The sequence below is a fragment of the Peromyscus maniculatus genome, chromosome 20 (genome assembly GCF_049852395.1).
Source record: "Peromyscus maniculatus bairdii isolate BWxNUB_F1_BW_parent chromosome 20, HU_Pman_BW_mat_3.1, whole genome shotgun sequence".
NCBI lineage: Eukaryota > Metazoa > Chordata > Mammalia > Rodentia > Cricetidae > Peromyscus > Peromyscus maniculatus.
This window is the reverse complement of record NC_134871.1, coordinates 52936056-52954488: the sequence shown is the minus strand read 5'-3', so window position 1 is coordinate 52954488 and position 18433 is coordinate 52936056. Positions and strand designations below refer to the sequence as shown.

At 52.6% G+C, this 18433-nt stretch overlaps 1 protein-coding gene across 3 annotated transcripts in view; it reads left to right on the top strand.

The window, feature by feature from the left end:
• Positions 1-18433, top strand: part of Scube1 (signal peptide, CUB domain and EGF like domain containing 1) — a 122260-nt gene that overhangs the window by 93030 nt on the left and 10797 nt on the right. For all 3 annotated transcript variants that reach the window (XR_013046533.1, XM_006980248.4, XM_006980249.4), the window contains 8 exons: positions 1241-1363; positions 6921-7037; positions 8570-8692; positions 12642-12761; positions 13023-13127; positions 14076-14192; positions 15332-15469; positions 17844-18047. Coding sequence is in view for 2 of the 3 variants with exons in the window: in XM_006980248.4 (XP_006980310.1) it covers positions 1241-1363; positions 6921-7037; positions 8570-8692; positions 12642-12761; positions 13023-13127; positions 14076-14192; positions 15332-15469; positions 17844-18047 (1047 nt within the window). In the remaining variant the exon portion in view is untranslated. The remainder of the gene's footprint in view (positions 1-1240; positions 1364-6920; positions 7038-8569; positions 8693-12641; positions 12762-13022; positions 13128-14075; positions 14193-15331; positions 15470-17843; positions 18048-18433) is intronic.

The following is an 18433-nucleotide window of genomic DNA, read 5'->3' as shown; positions in this document are numbered from 1 at the left end:
GGCAGGGGGAAGTGGACAGCTGAGGCCAGACCCAGCTGCAGAGGGAAGAGCTGTGAGAACCCAGGCCCTTTGTCCTGGGAAGCCAGAGGCCTCCTCGGCACGCTTGACGGATATACCATGGAAGGTGGTACACCGGTTGCCATGGCGGGGAGGGGGACCCAGGGTGAAGGGGGGAAGTGAGAGGAAAAGAAATGGCACTCTGGGGACTCATTGGAGGTTGAGGGCCCTGTGAGGCCAGCAACCCCCTGCTAGATCCTGTGCTGGGCAGGAGAGCGGGTTTCCCACCACCTCCAGGGAGCCAGCTGGCTACGCCTGAGCTCTTTCTCATTCTGACCCAGTGGCAGCCCCTTCCCTGACAGGCTCAGGTGGGGAAGGCGCTCCAAAGGCCTGAGGCCCTCTTTGCGGGAGGGGTCAGGAGTCCAACCATGCAGCACCAGGGCGCACATGAGCAGGACACGGATGGAGGGGAGCTCACAGAGGTGGACACACGTCCTTGAAGTGTTAGCCGGAAGGCCCACACTCTGAGGGAGCAAGTTCCCTATCCCTGGAAAAACGTGAGCTGAGGCCAACCGGCAACTTGCTCATGAGAGGGGAATGGTGTGAGGGGCGCCATAAATGGCAGAGGGGTGAGGCCAGTGATCTGTGGAGTGTAGTGACGACTCACGAACCGCTGGATTAAGGACAGGTCAAGCCAACAGACGGGGGAGTCGAGTGGGCCCAGACCTCACTCACCTGAGGAAGCCTCGTCGCCCAGGTGCTCTCTCCCCCTCAGCAGGCTGCACGCTGTGACACTGGCTTCTCAAGTCTGCTGACACCCACTGAGCCCCAGCATCTTGGAGATGTGATTTCCTGTCATCCTCAGGATGTCTGTCCTGGGTTGTGGGAGCCTTTTTATCCTCATCCTGAGATGGGGGGGGGGCATAGCTTGGCCCTTGTCACCTGGGGCAACATTGCTGCGGCCTCCCCAGGTGTTTGGGTAAAGGGACGTGGGAGGCGTCACTGTTATCCTGAAACAAGGTACCAGAGTCACCAATCACAGGGCTAGCCAGGGACCTTGGGGAACCAGGGTTTAGCTACGTGCCCAGGCTCTTCCCGTCTGCGCTCAACTGGGGACCAGAGGCCATCCCTAGGCAGTGAGCAGCAGGTGGGTCAAGGCCACGAAGGCAGGGTGGCGCTGCCCCTTCCCCAGGCCATCTCCACCATGGCACCTGAGCCCACCCCCCTCCCCCACCCTCTTCAGACATCAACGAGTGCTTCGTGAACAATGGAGGCTGCGACCACTTCTGCCGAAACACCGTGGGCAGCTTCGAATGCGGCTGCCAAAAGGGCCACAAGCTGCTGACGGACGAGCGGACGTGCCAAGGTGAGCACCCACCAGGCCCGAGGTGCCCCTCACAGTCAGCCCTCATGATCCCTGCCTTCCAGATTCTTGCAAACTCCCAGGAGAGGAAAGCACTCCCGCTGGGTAGCTTGGGATACAGAATTCTCCAGAACTTGGTGCCTGCTCTTGCCTGCCTGTCCTTCGTGACTTGGAGTCATGCAATCCAACCCTGTCTCCCGTCCCTTTTATAGATGGAAAAAAGAGCTGGGCATGGTGGTGCGTGCTCCAGTTCCAGCTGGGACATGATTGCAACATTGAGTCTAGCCTGGGCTACACAGTGAGACCTGATCTAAAATCTATTTATGGGAAACTAAGACCCAGAGAGGGATCTACCCACTCTCCCCCCACCCCCATCCATGCCTTCCTCCTGAAGGCCACCCAGCTCTGAAGGCACAATACTGCCTTCTGGTGGAAGGCATCGCGTATCACAGACATTTTCCCGGCAGAGGCTTGACTGCTGTTAGGACCAAGATAACTGAGGATCTGGCTGGACAGGCATCCCAGGAGGGGGTAATCAGGGAGATTCCTGGGAAAGCGTGCTGGACAACCCATTTCCCAAGAGAAACAGGAAGTTGGTCCATTAGGAGAGGGAGCTTGGGGTACATGAGACCTTAGTGGGGTTGAGCAGGGCCATTGGGAAAGAGCAGCTGCCCTGGAGAACCAACATGGAGAGGAAACATGAAAAACATCAGGGCCTCAGTTGACTATCCTATCCTGGGCTACACAGCGTCTGGCTCTTTTGTTCCCGTACGGCCCCCGTAGTTAAAGAGCAGGCGGCCCTTTGGTTATTAGACTGGCAGCCTCTGCCTGTGAGTACAGTTCAGTGTCTGGGCAGTGAGACCCTCAAGTCTCGGGTCCTGGTAAGAAGAGGCTGCCAAAGGGTACCCACACCAACCTGGCCTACTCACCGGGTCAAGGCCAGTCACACCCTCCCCCAGGCCAGGCCTCGCTCCCCTGGAGGAACATCCCGGCCCATCTTTTCTAGATGCAGGCTGGTCAGGATCCCAGGGGCGGGCCAGCCCCCGAGGGCTCCTCCACACTCCGGCTCTGTTTTCACCATCAAGCTCTGTGGAGGGCCAAGGGCAGTGGTTCTCAACGTGTGGGTCACGACCCCTTTGGGGGTCAAACAACCCTGTCACAGGGGCTGCATATCAGAGATTTAAATTGCAATTCATAACAGTAGCAAAATTACAGTTACGAAGTAGCAATGAAATAATGTTATGGTTGGGGGGTCACCACAACACAAGGAACTGTATGAAAGGGTCGCAGCATGAGGAAGGTTGAGAACAAGAGCCTTTGATCTTGAATCCTCAACCAGCCCTGAGAGAACAGGCAGGTTGGTAGGCACACGCAGGCTCTGCACCAAGGCCCCTGCTGGCATACCCCCCACCCGGCCCCATTTCTATCTCCATCCTTTTCTAGCTCATCTATCTGAAGGCTCCCTGGGTCCATCAAAGAAGAGTCCAAGCTCCTTAGGGACTCTGGCACCTTCCCACTGCCCTTTGACCTTCATACAGTCCCCTGGCCTCCCTGCCTTTGTCTGGAGCATCCCTTCTCCTTTCCAAGAAGGACCCATCCACAGCCCAGGAGGTCCTCCCAGACCCCAGACAGAGCTCACACCCTCATTTGAGAACCCACAGAACAGCATCTCCCGCATTAGGGACTTATAAACACATACATATTTCGAATAAGTATGACATTACTAGAGTTGGAACCAATGTATTCTGAGAACAAACTCTTAATTGCTATGCCTATGGAGGGTCAGGTCGGTGTCTATTTCTCAAACTTCTCAAGAGAAATGAACTGCATGCTCACAGGAGACAGTCTGTCCTAAACATAAACCCTGGGGGAAATAGCTATTATGTGTGTATTAGTCAATATTCTGTTGCTATGAAGAGACACCATGACCAAGGCAACACTTATAAGAGAAAGCATTGAATTGAGAGCTTGCTTACAGTTCCAGAGGCTTAGTCCACTATTGACATGATGGGGGACTAACAGGTACTATGGAGGTCCTACCCCTAATAGTCCTCTCAGAGTCCGGGAAGAATCTACAACCAGCTGATAATTTAATCTTTGACGATAGTAAATGAATCTACATACAAGAACCTCTTTAGTTCATTCACTTGATTCTTCTGAGTCAGTTCTCTCTCTACACAGCTTCTATTCTGCTCTCATGCCTAGCTCCTTTCTTGCCTGATTCTCTCTACATCTTTCTGCTGGTCCCTCTAGGACTATCTTAATTCTCTCATCTTAGTTCTGCCTTATCTAGGTTTTCATCCATCTAGTTCCTTCCCATCTTAGCTCCTCTCCATTCTCCTTCTCTCTCGTCTTGTTCTTCCCCATCTGGCTCTTCCTCATCTTCCATCTCATTCCTCTAGTCCTTTCTTCTAGCCCTTCAATCTAGTTCTTCCCCATCTCAGTTTGTTCCTCTCCAGTTCTTACCCATCTAGTTCTTCCATTCTCTTTTTTCTTCTCCATCTCGTCCTTCTCTGAAAATAAAACTGCGTTTTTATCCCTTTGGCCCTCCGTCTCTGGCAAGTGTGTTCAGTCAATAGGCGACTCTTGGTTAGGCAACTTCTGTCACAGCTAGGTGTACCTGTAAGTTGGAACCCTTTAGTTCTGAGTTAATTGTTAAGGGTGGATCTAAAACTAGAGATAAGACTTTGGAAAGGAGAAAGTTAAGCTTAATTAGCACATCCGCCAGGCCTTCTCAAACACATAGTCTGGATGCTTAAGTCTGAGAGTACAGAGGTGTCTCTGATAAGATACTTCCGTCCCTCTGGGGATGGTCCTGGCCGGATGCTGCTAATGATGATAATGACATAGAGCCCTGAAATTAGGGATCCTGGCTGCATTACTGCTCAGAAGGTTATCTAAATATTCCTTAGTAGAGGAGAAATTGTGCCCAATGGATGATGGAAAGCTACAATAGCACATGAGAAATTCATAGTAGGAAACGGCTAATAATCAAAAGCCAATATCACCAAGACTCCTTGAGCCTCAGCTTCACCTCTGGAAGGTTTCAAAAGCCCAAGCCAAGCCCAGTCTCTCATTCTGCCTGTGGATCAGGATGTAGCGCTCAGTTACTGCTCTGACGCCATGTTCCCTGCTACAAGCCACAAAAATATATGAAGTAGGATTTCAGCTGATTATGACAAAGCTAATACCTGGGAGAGCCAAGGGGCTGCTTCTGCTCACCGGGCTGGAACTTGGCCCCTGTTCTATCACATTTGTATCAGCTGTGGATGGTTCCCTCTCCTGCTGGTGCCTTCCTTGAATTCCTCTTCACAAGCTGGAAGCTTAGCTGGGTGGGGTCGTGCCCTGAGGTCACCGCTCCCTTTATTCCATTTCGCATCAGGCTTTCCTTTAAACTCTTTGAGCTCAGGACTTGGCTTCAACGTCGCCTTTCCTGGTGCTCCTTTCTCCTCACACTTTCTATTTCTCTTTGTCCAGCTTGTTCCTTGTCATTGTTGATCCACATAAGGGTGACCACGAATAACCACGTGGCAGTCAATACTAGGCTGTCTTGAAATCCCTTCTGCTAATGCCATTGATCCAAACCTCTTCAGTGTAGTCTCAGGTAGATTTCTAGCACAAGGGCAAAAAGCAGCTGCATTCTTTGCCAAAATATCACAGGAATGTTCTTTTTTTTTTTTTTTTTTGCCAATTTAAAGATTTATTTTATTTTGTATACAGTGTTCTGCCTGCGTGTCAGATCTCATTGCAGATGGTTGTGAGCCACCATGTGGGTGCTGGGAATTGAACTCGGGACCTCTGGAAGAGCAGCTGGTGCTCTTAACCGCTGAGCCATCTCTCCAGCCCCACAGGAATGTTCTTTAAACCACTTACTAATATTCCTCCCTTCTGGAGCCTCTTGACCTGGGCCCCCACAGTTCAAATTGCCCTCAGCACTGCCTTCCATGCTCCTACAAGGACGGCCCACTAAGTCCCACTTAAAGCATCCAGTCCAAAGTCCCAAAGTCTTCCATAGTCCTCCAACAAACAGTATGATCAGGCCTCTCACAGCAAATACCCCAGTCTCTGGTACCAACCTCTGTATTATGGGATGGTTGATGAGCAGGCAGCACGTGACCCTCCTTTCTCTTTTTGTCTGTAAGAAGGAAGTTCATCGTCAAATATCCTATGCTATCAGGACAACCTTTTAAAGCCTTATGGGTAGTATACACCCTGGCCCTCTTCTACTGTGACCCTTTACTTAACCTCTCCAGAAACATCTTGGAGTGGTGAGAACACACTTTGGTCAACATTACGAGTGTATATTCCATTCCAGCTCTTGAGAGTTCTTGGTGCAAGTCCCAGTCATTTTCCTTCCTGACATGTGTTCCCTTTCTATCCAGGCAAGGCAGCTCAGGCCTGTGATCCCGGTACCTGGGAGGCAGAGGCAGGAGAGACAGGAATTCAAAGCCGGCTTGGGCTACTTCATGAGATCACACGCACACACCCCAGTCTCAAAAGTAAAATGAAAACAGGGTGGGGAGGTGGCTCAGTAGGAAGCGCTTTCTGAGCAAGCTTGAAGATTCCATATTCCCAGCAGCCACGGAAAGGCCAAGCTTGACAACATGGCCTGTAAATCCAGCATGGGAGCGGGGTGAGAGAGGAGGACTTACAGGCCAGCCACTCTAGCTGGCAGTGAACTTCCCATTCAGTGAGAGACCCTGTCTCAAAAACTAATTAAGGGGGCTGGAGAGATGGCTCAGTGGTTAAGAGCATTGACAGCTCTTCCAGAGGTCCTGAGTTCAATTTCCAGCAACCACATGGTGGCTCACAACCATCTGTAAGGAGATCTGGTGCCCTCTTCTGGCCTGCAAGGACACATGCAGGCAGAACACTGTATACATAATAAATAAATAAATCTTTAAAAAAAAAAAACTAATTAAGTCTGGAGCAATGGCTCAGCGATTAAGAGCATGAACTGCTCTTGCAAAGGACCTGGGTTCGGTCCCCAGACCCACATCAAGAGTTTACAATGGCCTATAACTCCAGCTCTTAGGGCTCTGGTGCCCTTTTCTGTCCTCCTTGGATATTGTACTCACATAATTTAAAACATAAACATTTTTAAATAAGTAATTAAGATGGAGAACAAGTGAGGAAGATACCCAACATTGACCTCTGGCCTGCACCTGTATGCACAGGTAAACACATGGACATACACACATGCACACATGTGCATACACCACACACACACACACACACACACACACACACACACACACACACACAATGTAAATATCTCTCCTAACCACGGGCTAATGAGATATTAACATAAAAGAGTCCCAAAATAATCATCTACTCACGATATTTTGCCCCACCCACTTCCAGAACAGATGTGAGGGGATTCTGCCCTAGAAACAGGGCTAGAGGCAGTGTGGGAAAGTGAGCAACAAGAACCTAATAGACTTGGGGAGGCTGTGCTGAGTCTCAGGACCCAGGGACCATCCAGATGGGACCTTCACTGGGTGGCAGACCTACCTAGTCACCTCACACTGACCCCCACGCTGTCTCCCTGTGGCCACAGACATCGACGAGTGTTCCTTCGAGCGGACCTGCGACCACATTTGCATCAATTCCCCTGGCGGCTTCCAGTGCCTGTGCCACCGAGGCTACACACTCTACGGGACAACCCACTGCGGAGGTCTGCAGCCCGCCCACCAGGGCCACCTTCCCCTCGAGGCACGCGCCTGGCCACATGGCCATCAACACTGCTCCCCATGCCCCAACCCCCACCTGAACCCTGGTGGGCCTGGGAGGGACCTTGCAAGGCTGGGAACTTTGGGGACAGAGGGTTTCTGCCAAGCATAGGCACAGGGTAAAGGACAGAAGGGTGCGGGGAGACAGGGCATGCAAAGTACCACAGGGTACCTTAGCCAGCTTGGAAACATAAGACCAGAACCTTATTTCTGGGGTGCCTCAGTCCAGAAGTGGAGGGGGGTGGCCAGTGCATAGAAAATTCCAGAAAGTACATTCTGGAGAAAGGCAGGATGGTAAGACAATGAGAAACCTAAAGGAGGAATGTTTAGGTCAAGATGGGAAAGCAATCCAGAGGGAAGTGCATGTACAGAGTCACAGGCTGGGGATGTACTTGAGATGAGCCCACAAGCAGCGGGAAACAGGCTACTATCCCCTAGAGAGATGCATGCCCAGGATATACAGGGCTGCGCGAGCCTGGAGGATGCTTAAGGGCTTCTTTTTTTCTCTCTTTTCTTTTCTTTTTTTTTTTTTTTAAGATTTTATTTATTTATTATGTATACAGAAGAGGGCGCCAGATCTCATTACAGATGGTTGTGAGCCACCTTGTGGTTGCTGGGAATTGAACTCAGGACCTCTGGAAGAGCAGTCAGTGCTCTTAACCTCTGAGCCATCTTTCCAGCCCGCTTAAGGGCTTCTTTACAGCAGCAGGAAGGTTTGAAGCAGTGTGCAGTAGGGTCATATTCGTGTAACAATAGACTCTGGCTGTGGAGAAAAGGAGTACAGGATCCAGGCAGCCCAGGAGGGAGAGGACCCATGGCTTGAAACCTTGAGCCTCTGAGGCGGGGGTGGGGGCCGGGGCCAGAGATGGAGAGAAGATTCGGGAGCCATCAAGCCTGGGAAGGGAGTTCTTGCCTAGGGCCCTGCTGGATTCCATGCCCAGCACCAAAGAGAACGGGAGCATAAACTGAGCCAAGGGGCCTCTGGCCAGATGTGGCTGGTGAAGATGAGAGTGGGGGAGGGGAGTCTCCTCTGTGACCTGAGGAGAGGATGAAGCTTGAGAGGGCCAGGTAATACTGGAGACAGGGGCGGAGTAGCCACTAGATGCTGTCAAGGGACTCTCGAACACCAAGTGCCACCTCCCTGCCTGGCAGGACACTTGTGTGCTGGCCGCTGGGTGGCCTGGAGATGGAAGAGCTAGTCCTTGCCTAGAGGCGGCAAGGGGTCAGAGGAGGGGGTCTCGGGTGGTTCTTTTCACCCTGGTGCGGAACGGGGAAACTAAGGCAGGGAAGGAGCTGGTGCTTTCCCTAGGGAGATGAGACTTCCGTGATTCCTGGGACGTCTCCCAGGCTGCGCTGGGGTCAGGAGCTTCCTGGTCTCTGGTTCTGGGTGCCCCCCTGCCCTCCCAGCACCGGGGGTGTGGCCCGGGCTGGTGGTCCCCGCCCCCTCCTGCCTTCACTCTCGTGCCTGTGTTTCCAGACATGGATGAGTGTAGCGTGAACAACGGCAGCTGTGAGCAGGGCTGTGTCAACACCAAGGGCAGCTACGAGTGTGTCTGCCCACCGGGGAGGAGGCTGCACTGGAACCGGAAGGACTGTGTGGGTGAGTAGGGAGGGGTCACCTGCTGGCCCTGCCCTCTGCATGGGGGTGGGGATGCAAGAGACAGTGACTGCAGAGGTGGGGGGCTCCTTGGGTCCTGGGTTAGTGGGCAGGGGTCTCTTGTCACTGGGGTTGGCTAGTGGGAAACAGGGCTTGTTGGTGAGGGGGACACTGGAGGCCAGGCAAGCCTTGTGTCAGCCAGGGTCACGGGAACAAAGGCCCTGAAGTGGGGAAATGGACCACAGAGCAGGAGACCTGGGAGTCTGCGAAGCCAATGCTTTGAGCCTGGGACCCTACTGGAAGCGGAAAGAGGTAGACTGATGGCCTCACCTCCATCGGGTCCTCTGGGCCTTCTGAAGTTCCAGGGCGTAGACTGGCTAGACCCCTGTGGTTACGGTGGCAGCGCCAGGCCTGCAAATCCCACCCCTAATCCCCACCCAGCTGCCAGCACTGCCCCTTAGGCAGCCCTGCTTTCCTATGCCCTCTCCGCAAGGGCCCTGTCTCCTCTTGCTGAGTTCCGATGACTCGTGTTCATTGGTCCAGTGAGTAAAAGATTAGCTGAACCCCCCACAGGACCAGGGAGCAGTTCTGGGGATGCCATGTGCCTATCCTCCTGGAACTCGCTCTCCAGATGGCTGCCCTGCCATGCTCTGATGTCCTAGGCAACCAAAGCAAGCCTCATAAAGGCAGCTGCTAGGCACAGGGGTGTGGACCTGCGAAATCCCAGCTACTCCAGAGGCTGAGGCGGGAAGATGGAAAAGTCAGCACCTGCCTAGGTACAGAGTGCGTTCAAGGTCAGCTGAGGGAATTCCATGAGTTCAAACAATTCAGCGAGACCCAGTCTCAAAACTGAAGTAAAAAGAAGGTTGGGGAATAGCACACACGAGGCCCTAGGTTTAGCCCCCATTAATGAAAAAATAATGAAAGCTCACACACTCTCTCTTCTGAGAGCCCTCCAGCAAGGCTTCCTGCCCTTGAGAATCAAAGCGCAGGCCCGCCCTCACCCCTTTTTATTCTGTTGTTTTAACACAGGCTCTCACTATATAGACCAGGCTGGCTTCAAACTCATAGAACCCTCCAGCTTCTGCCTCCTAAGTGCTGGGGTTATAGCGTGCCCCAGCATGTCTAGCCAGGGTCCAGTTGTTAGAATGGCCATCAGAGCCCCCCCACAACCCTTGCTGCATTTGCTCCATACCAACCCCCCTCCTCCGTGCCCACCCTCCCGTAGCCAGTGATGCCCGAGGCGTCAGCTCTGGTCTTCACTGTGGTGCTATCCCGGAATGATGTGCCAAGCTTAGTTAGTCACTGTTCTACTGTGTGAAGAGACACCCTGACCAAGGCAGTTCTTAAAGGAGAAACCATCTCCTTGGGGGCTTGCTCACAGCTTAGGAGGTTTAGTCCATGATCATCACGGTGAGATTTTTCTGTCACCAGCTGTATGGGGACGTAGCTCACATGCCATGCGCAGAATTCACCCATGTAATTCAGCATGCTGTGCAGCATGGCTTTAACACAGTCAGTGAGTTCCGTGAACCACGACATGGCTGCGTGGATACTCACCCGCGTGGAAGCCCAAGCAGGGCATCAGATGTCTGCCTCTGTCACTCACCAAGCAGGCTTTCCCATTAGCCTGACTCTGCCTCCCCAGCACGGGGATGACAAGCCTGTGATGTCCCATCCAACTTCTTTCATGTGCTCTCTAGGAATCAAACTCAGGGCCTCATGCTCGGGGGACAAGGACCTAACCAGCTGAGCTCCCCTCTTGCCCTGGACAAATTATCATTTTTATAATTTGTTTATGTGCGTTGGTGTTTTGCCTGCATGTATGTCTGTGTGAGGGTGTTGGATCCCCTGGAACTGGAGTTGCAGACAGTTGTGAGCTGCCCTGTGGGTGCTGGGAATTGAACCTGGGTCCTCTGGAAGAGCAGTCAGTGCTCTTAACCGCTGACCCATCTCTCCAGCTCCATGAACACATGATTTTAATGGAATTCTGTATAATGAAGTACAGAGCTCAGTACCAAGGAAACAAAGGATTATTAAAGAAGACAGAAGGGGCTGGGTGGTGGTGGCCTTTAATCCCAGCACTCGGGAGGCAGAGGCAGGCGGATCTTTATGAGTTCGAGACCAGCCTGATCTACAGAGCGAGATCCAGGAAAGGTGCAAAGCTACACAGAGAAACCCTGTCTCGAAACGTGGAAAAAAAGAAAGAAAGAAAGAAAGAAAGAAAGAAAGAAAGAAAGAAAGAAAGAAAGAAAGAAAGAAAGAAAGAAAGAAAGAAAGGAAAAGTCAGAAGGGGCTGGAGGCCTAACTCAGCAATTAAGGGCATTGGCTGCTCTTCCAGAGGACCCAAGATCGATTCCCAACACCTACATAGTAACTCACAACCATCTGGAACTCCAGTTCGAGGGGATCCAACACCCTCTTTTCATCTTGATGGGCACCAGGCACACACCTGGGTACACAGGCATGCATACAGCTAAAACCCCCATACACATAAAACTTTTAAACAGAAAGAAAGACGACAGAAGCATGGTGGCTGGGCCGGCAGCTCAGCTCAGTGGCAGAGGCTTCCCCAGCATGTGTGAGGTCCTGGGTTTAATTCTGGATCAGGAGGAACAGGATGACTATAGGTGCTGGTGGATGCGCTGGGGAGAGGAAGCTGCAAGAAGGTATGCTCAGCATGGCCAAAGGAAGCGTCAACCACTCAGCATCTCGCACGGGAAGTTTGAGCATTGGCCTCTGCAAGGGAGAGCTGTGTTTCAGGCTTGCTCTCTGAGCAAAGCCGAGCGCTCATCTTCAGAGGAAGTGTGAGATGGATTTGTTTCGGGTGGTATTAGGGCTTGGACCGGAGCGAGTCTAAGTGTGGCCTGTGCTGGCTGTGAGGGGTTGTGGCCTGACGGAGCCTTGTGATCTGGTCACTGGAGCGGCTTCCCTGAAACTGATTCAGAATGTATGGCATTCTGCTGCTCTGGCTCAGAGCTACCATTACCTATCAATCAGATATTCTCATTCTCTCCCTCTCCCTCTCCCTCTCTGTCTTGCCCTCCACCTTATTCTTTTAAGGCAGACTCTCTCACTGAACCTCTAACTCACTGATTCAGCTAGGCTGGCTGACCAAAGAGCTCCAGGGGTCCACCTGTCTTTGACATCACCCCCACCCCCACCATTCACCCCCATGCTGGGGCTGCAGACAGGTGCTATCACACCTGGCTTTTATGTGCTGGGGAATCCGAACTCAGGTCCTCAATCTTGCAGAACAAAGCACTTTATCACCTGAGTCATCTCCCTAGCCCCTTTCCCTATGATGTTTTCAGTCTTCATTTATTTATGTTTATGTGCATCGGTATTTGGTCTGCATGTATGTCTGTGTGAGGGTGTCAGATCTGCTGGAACCTTAGTTACAGACGGTTGTGAGCTGCCATGTGGATGCTGGGAATTGAACCTGGGTCCTCTGGAAGAGTAGCCAATACTCTTAACTGATGAACCATCTCTCCAGCCTGATGTTTTCAATCTTCTAACAATAACCACAGGAGATGTCCTAAAGAGCTGCTTTGGACATCTTCAAGTGCCTCCTGGATGGGGGTGCTGCCCCTCCCTGTACCCAAAGTTGGTTCCTGCCCAGATACCTATGTTCTTGTGGAGCTGTCTCTGACCCCGGCTAGGCCCCAGGCACCTGCTCTGAGGACACACCCGTCTTCCAGAGCTCCTGTCTGGGGATGCAAATGACCTTTCCTCAAACAGCCAAGACCAGAATTGTAGGGGTACAGAATAAGGGGGCTGTCAATGGCCAGCACCCCACATTGCCAAATAGGCCTGCATCTTCCTGCCCCCAGGTGCCTTCCTGCTCCAGTCTGGCCCTGTGAGGGGGTTGGGAGACTGAACTAGGCCCCTGCTAGCACCCGGAGGTCCTCTGATCTTACTCACGGCCTCTCTGTCTCTCTCTTCTCCTCAGAGATAAGCGGGTGCCTGTCTCGGTCCAAGGCCTCTGCCCAGGCCCAGCTGTCCTGCGGGAAGGTGGGTGGAGTGGAGAACTGCTTCCTGTCCTGCCTGGGCCACAGTCTCTTCATGCCAGGTAACCCCTGGCCCTCTGGGTTGGGATGGGTCAGTGTGTTGCTTCCTGAGGTACACACCTGCTCAGCGGGACAGAACCCCGGGCAGGGCTCCCAGTCCCGGAGCACTCCCAGACCGCTCACTGTCTGGCTCTCTGTGGACCTGGGTAGCTTCCACGGTCCTGATCTTCAATTCATCCAGCGACCCCTTGGAGGCCTCAGGAATCTGGGACCCGAGGAGGGAGGTACGCCCTGACCAACCTTACCCACTGGCCTCTCCACAGACTCAGAAAACAGCTACATCCTGAGCTGCGGTGTTCCGGGTCTCCAGGGCAAGACACTACCAAAACGCAATGGCACCAGCTCTGGTGCAGGGCCCAGCTGCTCAGGTAACCTTGGGCCTGTCCACACCACGCATGCCTAGATGACCCTTTCATTTTTCATCCAGTACATGATTGAGGAAAGGGAGGGGGGACCGCCCAGGGAAGCATTTTCCATTCTGGGCCCTACCCGTCGTGGCTTGGGATTCTGGAGACAGGACCAGGACCTAAAAGCCTGGAGGCTGAAAGCTGAGGCCCAGCCCACAGTCAGGGAGCTACCAGAGGCCTTTCTGACTGAGGTCACAGTAGTAGAGTGATTCACTAACTACAAATGTTGTGATCCCACAGCCCTCTGTTACTGCCATTGTTTGAGACAGGGTGTCTCTCGTATAGAGCCCGGGCTGGCCTTGAACAAGCTATGCAGCAAAGGATAGCCATGAACTTAGCCCACAGAGCTGCCCTTGAATACTATTCTCAAAAGGTTGCTCAGAGTCCCTGCCTCTCAGAACCAAGCCTGCTCCCAGTACTGCACAGAATGCTGGGATGTTGTGCCTAACACATCTAGGGATGGGTTCATGAGCATCCAGGGTCACAGGACTCTAGGCCGTGGAGCTGAGGTCTGCTCTGAAGGGGCCTACAATTCTAGGTGTCCTAAGGTTTGAAGTCCTTCCCTTCCTTACCCTCTCTGTCCCCTTTCCTAAAAGCACAGCCATGTCAATGACTTTGGCCATGAAAGAGGAGGTGAGCAGTGTTCTTTCCTCCTGATAGAAGACCTCGACCTGGCCCTGGCCTTGAGTTTGACCCCACCAGCCATGGGTGTACTTGTTTGGGGCCTTACAGGGAGAAAAATAAGTGGGGCAGGGAAGGCCCTCCACCCAGGAGGACTGCCAGGGCAGAATGGCCCACATCAAGTCCCACCCAGCTCCAGAAGGACCTGTCCTCTGGCAGCCCCCGTCCCCCACTACCTCCTTGCCCACAGGAGAGGCCGCCACCTGGGGGAATTTTGGCTTTCCCCAGATGCCCCCACCACCCCCATCAGACAGAAGGCCCGCTTCAAGATCCGAGATGCCAAGTGCCATCTCCGGCCCCGGAGCCAGGAGCGAGCCAAGGACACCCTGAGGCACCCCCTTCTGGGTAAGTGGATCATCCTCCCTTGCTTACTCAGGGAATGGAGGAGAAGTCCTCAGTCCTGCTGGGTTGGGCTGCCAAGCATAAGCTCCTGTCTGTCCGTCCTCCACCAGGGCCCCTAAGCCCTCTGAGCCATGTCTGGTCTACACTATAAGCAATGGTCATGAATGGGAAACATAGGAACATGGGTACGACAGCACCTTACACAGGATTAAATCACACACACACACACACACACACACACACACACACACACACACACACACACATTCTCTATGGCCTGGTGGAGCCCTGATGGAAGAGATTTCAGGTCTTGGGTGTAGGTCTCCTGGCCAAAACTCCAGTAGGTATGAGTGGACACATGGCCTCCTCAGTCAGTGTTGAGGTACCTCCATATGTGGTGGTATGTCCCCCAAGGCTGAGCCTGAGACTCACTTCAGCCCCCAGTCCCTGTGGGACCCTGAGCAGATCTTCTGCTGCCTCAGTATCCCCATCTCTTCCATGGCCTCCTGGGCATGGAGGGGCCTTACCCAGAGGAGTTTGCATGTGGGGCTAGGAAGGACTCTCCTTCCGACACAGATCACCTTTGCCACAGTGTACCAGGCTCTTTCTCTTGGGCCACCAACCAGCTCCCAAATCATGACACAGAGATTTCTTATTAGTTAGGAATGCTCGGCCCAGCTTAGGCTCATTTCTGGTTATCCTTTTTTTTTTTTTTTTCTTTAACTTAAATTAACCTATTTCTCTTCATCTACATTTTTCCTTGGGGCTTTTTACCTTTTCTTTCTGTATGTCCTGCTTTTCCTGCTTCTTCTATGTCTGTCTGTCTGTCTGGTGGCTGCCTGGCTGGCTGGCCCCGGTGTGTCCCTCTCTTTCTCGCTCCTCTTCTCTCTTTATTCTTTCTTCCCACCATTCTTCCTATTTATCCTGTCTGCCCACCAGCCCCACCTATCCCTCTCCTGCCTAGCGATTGGCTGGTCAGCTCTTTATTAAACCAATCAGGTGTGTTAGGCAGGCAGGGTGAAACAAATGTAACACATCTTCACATAGTTACAGAAATATTCTGAAGCATAAACAAATGTGTCACATCTTTGCCTAGCTAAAGTAATATTCCACACCACCACAGTGTACTCTTCTCTGTCCAGATAACTGCCACGTGACTTTTGTGACCCTCAAGTGTGACTCCTCCAAGAAGAGGCGCCGAGGCCGCAAGTCCCCATCCAAGGAGGTGTCCCATATCACGGCAGAGTTTGAAGTGGAGCTGAAGCTGGATGAGGCCTCAGGTGGGTGAAGTGTTCTTGGGGGCTGGGAGTCTGGTGGCCATGAGGCTGAGTGAGCCCATGGGAAAGTGGGGGGCTTGCTGGGAGTGCTACACACTGCTGGCCAAGCCCCGTAGCCCCAAGTACAGGAGGCAACTCAGGGGAACACTCGGAGCACAGCGAAGGGACAGAGACAGTGGCTGAACCAGGCCCTCTTCCCATCCAACAGGGGAGGGGGGCTTGTAATACAGGATTGCGCTTCATATAAGCAATCCTTCTTAGCTATAGGTGAGTGGCGGGTGACAAGTGAGTCATTTGATCTATTATTATTATTATTATTATTATTATTATTATTATTTTATTTTAGTCCTTTTGAGATAGACTCTCTCTATTTTGCAGTCTTGGCTGATCTGGAATTCTCTATGTAGACCAGGCTAGACTCAAACTCACAGATATCCTCCTGCCTCAGCCTCCCGAGTGCTGGGATTAAAGGTATGCGCTACCATGCTAGGCTTGGGTTGTTTGCTCTTAAGACAGGGTCTTATGTAACTCAGTCTACCCTCAAAGTTGATATGCAGCTGAAAATGGTCTTCAACTCCTGATCCTCCTGCCTCCACTTCTTAAATGCTGGGATTACAGGCATGCACCCACCCTACCTGTTCCAGTGGTAGGCAGTGGCAGAGTTGATTGCTGTTGGCAGTTGTGTTTAGTGGTATGTGCCTGGTCTGGGCCATGGGCATTGTGGCCATGGCCCCTGCCCTAGAACAGTCTCATCTATGGGGAGGCAGATGTGTGTAAGTCATCTGTGCTGGGTGAGACCAGGTGGATGAGCCGCGTGAATACAAAGGGCAGAGCCATGGTCTGAAAGGGAAGGTACTGGGAGATTTCTTTTTTGGGGGGGATTGGGGGCTCAACACAGGGTTTCTCTCCATAGTCCTGGCTGTCCTGGAACTCACAGAGATCCGCCTGCCTCTGTCTCCCACGTGCTGGGATTAAAGGTGTGTGCCGCCACCGCCGGCAGCGGCGGCTCTGAAAGTCTACTAAAGTAGACTGAAATCAAAGTTAATCTGGTAGAAGTGTCGAGGAATGGGGTTCGGGGAGAGGAACAGAAAGGCACCCGTGTCTGAGAGAAGAGGATGCACCCAGGGAGTGGTAAGGAAGAGGAGCAGAGACAGACAGGAAGCAAAGAGAGACAGAGAGGGACCCTTGAGGATCTCCCTCTGTGCCCTACTTCCTTTCCTCTACCTGAGCCCTACCTCCTAAAGTTCCCAGACCTCTCCAGATGGCACTGCCAGTACAGGAACCTTTATGGAGAAGATGGGGTGCTGGTACACATCGGGGGAACAAGTATGTGAGGGCAAAAGGTCAATACACTGTAGCTGGAGAGCTTTTCTCTCTGAGTCCCACCAAGTCTCGCCAGTCCCAGAGCCCACTTATAAAATAAACACCCAGACACTTACATTATTTAAACTGCTTGGCCATTAGCTCAGGCCTATCATTGTCTAGCTCTTACTCTTATATTCAGCCCATTTCTATTAATCTATACTTTGTCACGTGTGGCTCGAGGCTTACTGGTACCTTACATCTTGCTTGTCCTGGCGGCGGCTCCAGGCAGTCTCCCTCTCTGCCTTCCTGTTCCCAGAATTCTCCTCTCTGTTAGTCCCACCTATACTTCCTGTCTGGCTACTGGCCAGTCAGTGTTTATTTATACAGAGTGATATCCACAGCAATACACCACCTTTTTTTTTTGAGACCAGGTCTCTCTATTTAGCCCTGGATGGCCTAGAACTTGCTATGTAGACCAGGCTAGTCTCAAAACTCACAAAGATCCTGTTTCCCAAGTGCTAGGATTAAAGGGGAGTAGCCATACCTGACAGGGTCTCTCACTGGACATTGGGCTCCTTGTCTCCATAGGTTGACTAGCCAAAGAGCCTGGGACATTCACCTGTCTACCTACCCCAGCGCTGGGGTTACATATCCACCTGGTTTTTATGTGGGTGTTAGGGATCGGGGGATCAGAACTCAGGACCTCGTGTTTGCATGGCAGCAAGCCCTTATCAACTGCGCCATCTGTCCAGTCCTGGAGGACACTTTATATCCAGCCATATCAGAGCTGGACACTACCCTGGGGACAGTGGCCGTCCTTGAATGGGCAGAGGCCTTACTCAGACTCAGATGTGCTTTGTGGTCTCGGATGAGCCGTGCCTCTTAGACCCTCAATTTCTGTCAGACATCTCTAAAGCCCGCACCCACACTGAGCCGGGTCTACTGTGAGAATGTACTGAGCTGGTTTAAACAGAAGCCAGGCACAGGGTCTGGCTGGGGGGGAGCCCTCAGCGGAGAAGGCAGCCATTAGCATGTTAGAGTTACTCTCGCTCAGTCCCTTCCACCCCTGCAGACACCTGCGAAGCGGACTGCCTGCGGAAACGTGCCGAGCAGAGCCTGCAGGCCACCATCAAGACTCTGCGCAAGTCCATCAGCCGGCACCAGTTCTACGTCCAGGTCTCGGGCACTGAGTACGAAGTGGCCCAACGGCCAGCCAAGACACTGGAGGGGACAGGGGCATGCGGCATAGGCCAGATACTACAGGATGGCAAGTGTGGTGAGTCCCTGCTCACGGCCCCAGACACTAACTCTGTCCCTCCTGACGCTGGTAACCTAGTAAACAGCAGTGAGCATACAGGGACCACAGACATGTGGCAGGGCCTGACTTGCCAAGGAGGAGAGTGTAGTATTTGCTGTTATCATGGCCATTTGGAGCACACTTCCTCTCTTCTGGTGCTGAACCAGGCACGTGATCCCCACCATAGCCCTGAGAAGAGGGGACAGGACAGGACAGCACAGCAAAGTCACAGAAGTGAGACATGAGTCCCTGGGGACCAGACTGGGCCCCCTCTAGTCTGCAGGTTCAGGAGAAGGATGTGTGTGAGCTGGGCCCTCAGGCTGAGGACCTGGGAGGCTAAGTCAGGGCAGAAAAACAGTGTTTCC